Genomic DNA, 11,362 nt, shown 5'->3' with positions numbered 1-11,362 from the left:
AAGTACAAGGTAACTGTTGATTAAAATTATGACATAAAAACAATTACATTAAATTTGGATAAGCATTATTACCTGTTAAAAGCTTCCAGCATAGGGTCTGCACCAACTTTAATAAAAGGGAAGATGAGCACATTTGAAAGAAGTTAAAAATATGGAAAGTTTGTGGGTTCCAAGGATTATATAAAGATACCTTTGGTACAGGTAGAAAGGCATTTTCAGCCTACCCAAGCTTTGGGGAAGATCCTTACCCTCTCTGAGCCTGAGCTTTCCCTCCTTTAGCAGGGGGCTGGAGAGGTTGCTCAGTGGTTAAGCGCACTGACTGCTCTTGCAGAAGACCCAGGTTTGATTCCCAGCACCCACATGGTGACTACTAACTGTCCATAGCTCCAGTTCCAGGGGAATCCAGTTCCCTTTTCTAACCTCCATGGCATTGGACTACACAGGTACAACTCAGATATATGCAGGCAATACATGCATACACATAAAATAATAAATAAAATATTTTTTAAGAAATTAAATTGAGGGCCGGTCATGGTGGCCCACGCCTTTAATCCCAGCACTTGGGAGGCAGAGACAGGTGGATCTCTGTGAGTTCAAAGCCAGCCTGGTTTACATAGTGAGTTCCAGGACAGCTGGGGCTACAGGGAGACCCTGTCTCAAAAAGACAAACAAAAAAAAAAAAAATTAAATTGAAAACCAAGCATGGTGGCACATAACTTTAATAGCAGCACTTGGGAGGCAGAGGCAGGTAGAGCTCTGTGAGATCAAGGCAAGGCTGGTCTACATAGCCAGTTCTACAACAGCTGGGGCAACAGGGAGACCCTGTCTCAAAAAGCTAATAAAAAAAAATTAAGCTGTATGCAGTGGCACATGCCTTTATTCCCAGCACTTGGGAGGCAGAGGCAGGTGGATCTTTGTGAGGTCAAGGCCAACCTGGTCTACATAGTGAGTTCCAGGTCCCCTGGGGCTACAGAAAAGACCCTCCCTGTCTCAAAAAAATATTAAATGAAGATAATTGGAAATTTTTTTGGAAAAATATAAAACGGCTTATCCCATACACAAGAATAAACCCCTAATGAATTCCTAAAAAAAAAAAACACATGGGTGGTATTCCAGAACAACCCCGGGTATGGGGAAGGCTTTCTGTGCCTCAAAACCCAAACCCAGTAATAGAGTGATGAATTCAACTCAGAAAAATTAAGACAAACTTTTGCATATTAAAACCAAGAGAAAACATCTACAGCATTTATCAGAAATAGAACTTTATAAAGAACTCAAGGTTGGGCTAAAGAATTGACTCAGCAGTTAAGAGCACTCACTGCTGTTGCAGAGGACCTGGGTTCAATTCCCAGCACCCACATGGTGACTAACAACAGTCCTAACTCCAGTTCCAGGGGATCTGACGCCCTCTTTTGACCTCCGAGGGCTTTGCATGACACAGGCGCACTTACACACATGCAGGCAATACACTAATACACATAAAAATAAAAATAATAAATAAAATTTAAAAAAATAACTCAAGGTCAAGGGATCAAAAGGCCTGTTAGAAAAAGGAGGAAAAGCCAGGCACGGTGGTGTCTATCTGTAATCCCAGAATTTAGGAGGCAGAGGGAAGAGGATGACTACAAGTTTGAGACAAGCTAGGTCCACACTGGGAGTTCAAGACAGCTAAAGGAAGGAGATAGGAGAGGAGAGAAGGGGAGGGGAGAGAAGGGGAGGGAAGGGACGGGAAGGGAAGGGGAAACACTCAATTTCATACATAATAAAAGACATACAGGCTGGGGATATGGCTTGGTTGTAGAGCATTTCTTAGCATTGTGTGAGGCCCTGGGTTCTATCCTACTGCTTCAAAAAACTTTAGTGATAAGAGCCGGGCGTGGTGGCACATGCCTTTAATCCCAGCACTTGGCAGGCAGAGGCAGGTGAATCTCTGTGAGTTCAAGGCCAGCCTGGTCTACATAGTGAGTTCCAAGACAGCTGGGGTTACAGACCAAAAAAAACCCTTTGTGATAAATAAATAAAATAAATGAAAAATTACACAGAAAGATAATTTCTCACTGATCAAGGAGACAAAACCAGCAGCTAGATAATACTCTCTGAAAGGCTGTATGGAGGCACAGTTATCCCATTCTGCTGGTGTGAGAAGCAGGATGGTACAGAGCCTATGGAGGGAATTCTTACTACAGCTAACAAAATCACATTTGTATGTGACCTCTGACCCAATTCTAAGGCTTCTAGGAATTTATTTCGAAGAAACACTTCTAACATTGCAAAAATATATGCACATTCATTACATCATTATTGGCACTGGAAACCACCTGAATGTCCTGCATAGGTGATCAGCTGTGAAACTGTTGTCCGTTTATACACACAACTGCCAATCACAAGGAGGAAGAGGTTTGTACTCTGCAGTGGAATAATTTTCAGAAAATGTGAGGCAAAACACATGAGATGTAAAAGGTATGCTATCCTTTGCCCAAGAAAGGTTTGAGGTTTTATCTTTTTCTTTCTTTGTTCTGTTTTACAAAGAGAAACACAGTAAAGTATGTTCAAATGTGGATGTGAATAGGTCAGAGGAAGCCACTTGAACAAGTTCTCACTTTCAGGATTAAAATGAATAGAAGTATTAACATGGATATATTAAAAGGGCAGGAGAAATGGCTCAGTGGTTAAGAGCAACTGCTGTTCTTGCAGAGGACTAGGTTCCATTCCCAGCACCCACGTGGCAGCTCACAACCATCCATAACTCCAGTTGCAAGAGATCTAACACCCTCTTCTGGCCTCCACAGCACCAGGCATGCACATACATACACGCAGAAAGCACTCATCCACGTGAAATAAAAATTAATGACTCTTTAAATAAATAGATAACACATCTAAGTCAGGCATGCTGGTGGATGCCTGTAATTGCAGCACTCATGAAGCTGAGGTGGAAGGGTCATGAGTTCAAGGCCAGCCTGGTTCTGGTCCAGCTTTGGTTACACAGAGATCCTGTCTCAAAAAAAAAAAAAAAAAAAACCTAAACATTTAATAGCAATAAAAAATCTTGAGTCCATAATGACATTAAACAAAGACAGATGGAGTAGAAAGTGAAGAGGAAGCTCTTTACAGAAGAGTGCCAATTAGTGAATATAGATAAGAGGAAGATAGCTAGAAATAGAAAACCACCAGCTTCAAGTCACCAAAGGAGTAACTGATTCAGGCAAGAATCATCAGCAGATGCTAAAGCCAGGCAAAGCTGGCAATAAGGCAAAGAAACAAGGCAGTAGTCACCAATACCAAATAATCAAACTTGGACTTGCCAAAAAAGAGACAAATAGCTATCAGGTGCTTCCTGGTGTGACATGCTGGTCACATCCTTATATAACACTTGTCACAAAAGAAAAAAAATTTAACCTGAATATAATGAAGAAACAATAGGGCAAATTCAAAGTGAGGTACAGCCTGGAAAACAATCTGCCTAGACTTCTAAAAATAGCAATGTTATGAGAAAGAAGTAAAAAAAAGACTGAGGAATGTTAAAGGAAACTAGAGAGACCTAGCAGCTAAATGTGATACATAATGTTTTATTGGATTCTAGATCGGGAGAATAAAAACAATTTCCCCAGGGATAACTGGAGACATTTTAATATGGTACGACTATTAGATAATAGTTTTGGATTAACTGCCATTTTCCTGAGTGGATAATTATATTATACTTACATAGGCAAATGCTTTTATCCTTAGGGGACATATTCTAAAGCAACTGGTATAAAGTTTTTATTCTTGTTTTGTTTTGCTTTGCTTTTTGAGCAGGGTCTCCTGTAGCCCAAGGTGGCTTTGAACTTCTTACATAGCTGGAGATGGCATTAAACTCTTGATTCTCTTGCCCCCACCCCCAAGGGCTGGAATTACAGACAGAGGCCACCACTGGAGGCATGGTGTGAAGAATTATGACAGCTTCAGTTATCTATTAAATGATCCAGGGATAAGAAAGAGAAAATGAAAATATGGCAAAAAGAATTGATGACAGCCAGGTGTGGTGGCACATGCCTTTAGTTCCAGCACTCAGGAGGCAGAGGCAGATGGAGCTCTATGAGATCAAGACCAGCCTGATCTCCACAGTGGAGTTCCAGGTCAGCTAGAGCTACAGGGACACCTTGTCTCAAAACAAAAACAAATGAACAAACAAACAAACAAAGGGAATTGGTGAACAGGATTAACCATATGGGTCTTCTTTGTATTGCTATTATAACTTTTCTTTTGAAAATGTTTCAAATTATAAGTGTAGAAATTTACAGTATCAAAAATATTTTTTCAGGGGCTGGAGAGATGGCTAAGCAATCAACAGCATTAGCCGCTCTTACAGAGGACCCAGTTTCAATTCCCAGCACCCACATGGTGGCTGACAACCATCGGTAACTCCAGTTCCAAGGGGATCTAACGCCCTCTTCTGACTTCTGCAAGCATTGTATGACACAGGTGCACTTACACACATGCAGGCAGTACACTCATACACATAAAATTAAAAAGAAATAAATTATTTTGAAAAAAATTTTCTAAAGACTTAGAAGTCCTAATGAAAGCCTTCTTCTTTCAAACAATACCATTTTGAAAGCTAAAACCAGCAGCAAGTGAAAGATAAAAATGACCGAGGAAGCCGGGCGTGGTAGCGCACACCTTTAGTCCCAGCACTTGGGAGGCAGAGGCAGGCAGATCTGTGTGAGTTCAAGGCCAGCCTGGTCTACATAGTGAGTTCCAGGATAGCTGGAGCTACAGCACTAAGCTTGCTAATTGGAAAGGGGTTAGATTAAAAAAAAAAAAAAAAGGAAAAGACTGTATTAGTCTTTAAAAATTTTTTAAATAAAACATCACTGCATCAGAAACACAGAAATAAAAATAAACTGGGGAAAGCATAAAAGAGGAAAAGAGGATTACTTTGCTCTACATATCTCTTACAAGTCAGAAAGAAGATAAGTAACTACTCCCCAAGAGAGTGGGTGAACATAACAAAAAGACATAATGAAGTGATACATTAAAGAAAAAAATTAAATAACTGATATGTACCGTAGGTAGTACACTGACATAGTAATTAAAATATCACAGAAATGTTTTTATTTTAACTTGTGGCTTTGCTAATTTGCAAAGACTGTAAAGAAAGATGCTGCTGGGTTTTTAGGAGGGTGTGAGAAAACAAGAAATCCCACATTTATAACTCTTTGAAGGTCAAGTTGACCTTATATCAAAAATCTTTATAAACTTACATTCTCTTCTAGCTTTGATTATTTATCCTAATAAAATATTTGAACTACATATAGATACTCAGCAAAGCATTCTGATAAAAATCATAGTATTGAATCGACTCCATCTGACCCTATCTGACCAACTGGTTAGAGTAAGCATATTATGGTACATACATTCATGCTGTAGAATATTATGTTGACATTAAAAATCATGGCACAGGTGTTTGGTACTGAGAGGCATTCAGAATTTTAAGTGAAGAAAAGCAATGTAAAGACAGTATACCAAGTTGGTCTTATTTTTTGTAAGATTTTCACAATAAAAAGATATTACTATACAGTACTTTTTTCTCTGAAAGAGGATTCAAAGATCACAGATCACCATTCTCTACTATATTCCCTATTCCCCAAAGAGTACCAGGCATGTGATGAGTGCTCAAAACAGATTTTTTTTTATCTTTTTGAGACAGGGTCTCCCTGTAGCCCCAGCTGTCCTGGAACTCACTATGTAGACCAGGCTGGCCTTGAACTCACAGAGATCCACCTGCCTCTGCCTCCACGCCCGGCTCTCAAAACATATTTTTGAGTGAATAAATGAACAAAAGAATCTGACTTAACTCTTACATATGGTTGAAATTTGTTTTGTATGACAAAATAAATCATGTACTTAGAGTCACAAGACCTACATTCAAGTCCTGACTCATGTTTTAGTTATATGGTCATCATCACACTCCCCCCCCCTTTTTTTTAAAGACAGAGTCTTGCTACCTAGCCCTGGCTGGCCTAGAACTCACAAGACTAGACCTCAAATCTATGGTGATCCTCCCCCTCTGCCTCCAGAACAGTGGGATTACAGTCAGATAACACCACACCAAACTTCACTCCCTAATCTCTTGGTTCCAACTGTAAAATGGTGACATTGAGCACACATTCCTTAGGAGGCTGTTATGAGAGCTGAGAGAATATAGAGGAGTATTTTATAAGGAGTAAAGGGTTGTACTTGTACTAGGTATAAATGGTATAAGGGAGCCTGTGAGTGTGGAGAAGTAGATATCATGGAGGACCAAGACAATGGGAAGTTAGTCAGAGAAGACGTCTTCAAATGAAGGAGATAGCAAAGGAGACTACGGATGGGAAGCATGCCAAGAAGTAGGGATAAAGTACACAAGCACCACGCAGAACAAAAGACAAAGATGAAGAGTGGCTTTCCCACCGGGGGGCAGGATTTCCATGAGTTGTGGGTTCAGTGACCAGCTATGTTGGTCAAGTAAGGAAGCTTCCTGAAGGCAAGGTGGTAGTTTGAATAATGGCTGAAAGACCACCTGTTTCCTTGGCAACTCTGTCTAGAGACCTGATAAGAAGCTGCTCAGTTTGGGAAGGGGAGAAGACAAATATTCAAGCTTTTTCCCCCATCCACACTTGGGTTTTCTAGTTTCTGGAATTCTTCCACTGCAGATACGACCTTCCACCTCTCCCTACCTGGATGTAGTTCCCTTCATATTCAAAGAAAAGCAGGGGCCACATGATGCTGATGATGAAGGGAAAGAGCTTCTTGAGAGGAGCCTGCAAACAAAGAAATGTGTAGGTATGGCATGTCTTGGAAGGTCTGCCCGTACCTTGCCACCAGCATCTCTTCCTCAAGGCTGGACCCTCACCGGCGGCGACTGCCCCACAGTTCTGTGCACTAGGGCCTGGATGTTAGTGGTCTTCTCTTTCACCTTCTCTGCCAGTGTCTGTACCTCTGTGAGGTTGTCTGGATGGGGTGGGGAACATCAAATTTGAAAGGTAGGCTATGAAGCTGTTCTTTCTGCCATCCTAGGGTCCAGCTAGGACACTCACTCCATCCCTCCCTCTGACAAGGTGCCCTGAGACCCAGGAAAATGACAGCGCCTCTGAGCTACTCTGCAGCTTCCAAGTCCCTATCCCACCATTCCAATCTTCCCTCTCACCATCCAGGGTGAAAATGAAGACCACAGTGTCAATTTCCATGAGGGAGGGCAGGATGGAAGTCAGGAAGTCCTCCTCGGAGAAGGAGAACTGGGGACCCTGGGACAAAAAAAGATGGGAGAGTCCCTCCCAACAGGGCACTCTAGAACACAGGCTTGAAGACTAAAGGGACCTTATGGGACATCTAATGTACAGCTCTTTGACTACAATTGAAAAAAATCAGGGTTCATATTATAACATCTTGCCCAAGATGATATAGCAAGTCAATGGACTAAAACCAAGTTTTGGAGGGTAAATCCAGAGCCTTCTATACTCCATTGCCTCAAAGTTTCATGATCTCTAACCATATTCCCTTGTCAGAATGATTTATCCCCTCATATCCCCCACCCATCCTCCAGGTCCTACTCTTCCTTCTCCAAAGAGAAAACCACGGATGTCTCGGAAATCTGGGAAATTTAAGATTGAAGAGAAAAGAATGATGGGCTTTACAGAAAAGGAAGGTTCTAGGCTTCAGGGACTATAGTGGTATTAAGAAAGAGGCTGTGGGGTGAGGATAATCTATGTGGGAGGCTGTAGCTAAGCACAGGGGTGGGATTAGAGAAAAGACTGAGTTGGAATTCAGTGCTTCAAATGGAAGAAGCACTTGACTGAATGCCTATTAAGTCTGGACAGCATGGACACTGAGGAACCTCATGGGTTTGCAGGACAGTGTTTGGATAGTGGACCAACTGACTGGGGTCAGTTGGAATCAGGAAAAACATCTGGACTAGGGTCCCACCAGCGCCAAAGGTGTGGATGCACTCTACTCCATCCATGATGGCAATGATGCCAAGGGTCTGCCATCCACCAGGTGTACTCGGCCTTTCCTCCCCAGGCTAAGAATGAATCAGAGACCAGGACATGAGTGATCAACATAAAAGAGGCCATGGAAAAACAGGTATAAACAAACAAGTGAGACCCTTTAGCATGTGGACCTATTTTCCTTGCCATGGTAACACAGCTCATAGTCTTCTCTACTCTCAGGATGTCCCCTACAAACACATAGCCATATACCTGGTGCTGACCTGCTTCATCAGCCTGGCAATATTGGAACTTTGACTGTAGGTCACCTGATGAGCCCGCTCAAAAATCCCCAGGATTTCCAGAAGACACATGAAAGAAAAGTCACTAGCTTCCAGGGAGGACCTGGTGCCTCCTCAAAAGGCCTAAGTAACACTGTTCCCACCTAGGGAAAACACAAGCCCTATTTTTTTAAAAATTCTGCTGGTCCCTGGTACGGAGAAGAGAGGGGGAAAAGAAAGGAGGGAAGGAGGGAGAATGAACCAGACTGCCTTTAACAGGGGCAGAAAGGGCTTCAGCGGGCAAAAATCTAAAGAACAGAAAGAAATAAGGGCATCAAAAAAGTTCAGGTGCTGAAGAGATGGCTCACAGTTAAATGGTGGTGCACCCATTTAGTCCCAGCACTGGGGAGGCAGAGGCAGGTGGGTCTCTGTGAGATTGAGGCCAGCCTGGTCTACACAGCAAGTTCCAGACCATCTGCTGCTACAGGGAGACTCTGTCTCAAAAAGAAAAAAAAAGAGCAGTGGCTGCTCTTGCAGAGGACCCAGGTTCAGTTCCCAGCACCCACAATGGAGCCAACAACTGTTCATAACTCTAGTTCCAAGGGATTCAATGCCCTCTCTGGTCTCTGTAGACATTGCACACAAGTGGGACACTTAGATACATGCAAGTGAAACACTCATACACATAAAATAAAAATTAGTTAATTATTTAACAAAAAAGGAGCCAAGAGGAGGGTGGGCCTGAACATGGATAAAGAGGGAATTGAACGTTGTGGGAGCTGGGAGAGAGACTCTGGTAAGAGAAAAATCACAGCAGGGTGACCCTCATGACTTGGGCCATCTTTTCAAGTCTTGAAAGCTAGCCTCAGGATCTGGACCTGCCATCTCCCACTCCATGCCATGCTTGAATGGCTCTGAACCCCCTTTTGTCCATATCCTTCCTACCTTTGAGAGGCTGCAATGCCTGGGTCCATACTCTTAAGGGCTACTAGTAACAGGGTTTCCAGCAGAATCTTGGTGGCACTTCCACCTTTCATCCAGGAAGAGCCACTGAGCCCCTCAGGTTAAGGAGGTAATAACAACAGAAATTGGGAGAGAGAGAGCAATCCAGGAGTCTACCAGCTCATAATCCCTGAGCATAAAGCATTATTAGGTGGTAACCCCTGGGCATGGAATGTGGGTGGTGGTCCTTGAACATGTCTGGTTAGTGATCCCTGGCATGTGTTTTACTTACAGCCCCAAGTATGTTATAAGGGGGAGTGCTGGAATGTGCTTAACTGAGAGAAGAGAGAAGGAAAGGACCACCTCTAGCCATCTCTACGGTGCAGTCAGGATTCTGGAGGAAATTACAGTGATTCTTGTCAGTGGATCAAGGGTTTTGAGAGTATACTTTTCTTTCTGAGAACTTTCTCCCACCTCTTTCCACCATGCTTTACCATAGTCTGTCATCCCAAATACCATGTTTCGCATGCTTTGAACAGACCCATGAAGCAGACACTCAATGATACAGATTTACAACACAACACACCAAACAAAGCTTGCAGCAAAGAGAATGAAAAAATGTCAGCCACTAGAGCAAGGAAGAAAGAAACATGGGCTAAGGAAGGCTATGTAGAAATGGAGTTTCCCCTTCCTGTCTCACAAGAAGATGGTCATGGAGCAGCCAGGCACTGTGGTACACCCTGTTAATCCCAGCACTTGGAAGGCAGAGCCAGATGGAGCTGTGTGAGTTCAAGATCAGTCTGGTTTACATAGCAAGTTCCAGGCCAGCTGGGGCTACATAGTGAGACTCTGTCTAAAGATGAGGAGGAGGAGGAAGACGAGAATGAGGACAAGGAAGGTGAGGATGTCGGCACACCTACCACCAGAAGGGAGAGAGGGGGCAGAGTTGTAGTTAAAGGTAAAGTAAGGATGGATGGTACTAGTGAGATGAAGAAGACAGCAGGAACTCTAAGGCTAAGAAGACCCACAGCATTGTGGGAAGAAGATAGGAAGGCAAAAGAAAGAAACAGCATTCCATGTTTTAAGCCCATATTTGACACTTACAGCTGCAAAAGAGACTGAATGAGACCTAACAACAGTTAGTCAAGGCTGTCTATATGCATAAGTAAAAAAAGAGCTCCTTTAAACAAAGACTGCCCCAGATCACAAAAGTGCTTAATGGTTACTGATCTAAAAGAATTGGAATAAAGATTTAAAAAGAAAACACTTTGAAGTGAAAAAGTAAAGGAGAAAATAGAATTTTATTTAGAGCATGTGGGTCGATACGTAATACTTTGGGAATGTAAGCAAGACGAGCGGACCTTAAGATCAAAGACCCTCAGCATTACCAAGCAATTCCCAGATGCTTGAAGGAGAGTCTAGAAAAAGGAGAGACAGGCCCTACCCCAACAGCAGGATTGAGCAGGAAACCTTTCTGTTTCTCTTGCAGTTTCTGCATCTGCTCTGCTACTTGCCGGAATGTTGATCTCCAGTCTTCAATGGGGTCATTTCTGAGGACACAGAAGTAGAGGATTGCTTGTGAAAATCTAAAGGAAAGGCCCAAGTCTGTAGTTAGGATCAATGAGAGAGTGGGATCAGTCAACTTCATAGAGAGAGCTATGCTTTGTAGCACATGGGGTGGTTTGTCCCTGAACCCCAAGGATGGGGTTAATAATACATTCAGCAAAGTAAGCCCGCAGCAAAGCCAACACTCAAGTTTAAAGTTCTAGCCAGAGACCAAATGTCAAAATTAGCACCTTATTTTCCATCTTAGGCTCCTTAAAAAACCCTTCTCATTCTTGGAAGGATCTGAAAATCCTTCCAAGGAGAGAACCCTTACACTCTGAGGACGAATGACAGTCCCTAGTGAGGGGACCAAATTGCAAGGTATAAACTTAATACTATTAAGTATTGCACCTAATGTTGGTGAATAATCCTCAAACAAATTAATCAGAAACAAAGCAATGCATTAAAGAGACAAGAAAGCTAGCTACAGGCTTTTCCGCTAAGGTATAAATGATTGAATCTCAAAGAATAAAGATCTTCTGAATTAGGGAATAATTTGTGAATCATTCAGTGTGGCAGGACCTCAAAGGGTGACCCTTGCACAGGACATCCCTAACTACCAATTACCATTCCAAAGTTCCATCCTTT

At 42.5% G+C, this 11,362-nt stretch overlaps 1 protein-coding gene across 1 annotated transcript in view; it reads right to left on the bottom strand.

Moving 5' to 3' along the window:
• The window catches only part of Gckr (glucokinase regulator), a 20,420-nt gene that overhangs the window by 1,762 nt on the left and 7,296 nt on the right, over window positions 1-11,362 (bottom strand). Inside the window, 9 exon segments of the mRNA XM_029564491.1 lie at window positions 6,699-6,782; window positions 6,875-6,972; window positions 7,169-7,292; window positions 7,572-7,612; window positions 7,945-8,013; window positions 8,016-8,041; window positions 8,220-8,318; window positions 9,173-9,292; window positions 10,615-10,719. Coding sequence (XP_029420351.1) covers window positions 6,699-6,782; window positions 6,875-6,972; window positions 7,169-7,292; window positions 7,572-7,612; window positions 7,945-8,013; window positions 8,016-8,041; window positions 8,220-8,318; window positions 9,173-9,292; window positions 10,615-10,719 — 766 coding nt within the window.

The sequence above is a fragment of the Nannospalax galili genome, unplaced genomic scaffold (genome assembly GCF_000622305.1).
Source record: "Nannospalax galili isolate Female #2095 unplaced genomic scaffold, S.galili_v1.0 scaffold517, whole genome shotgun sequence".
Classification (NCBI taxonomy): Eukaryota; Metazoa; Chordata; class Mammalia; order Rodentia; family Spalacidae; genus Nannospalax; species Nannospalax galili.
Note: the sequence above shows the minus strand (reverse complement) of the source record. Positions and strands in the feature narration are given on the sequence as shown.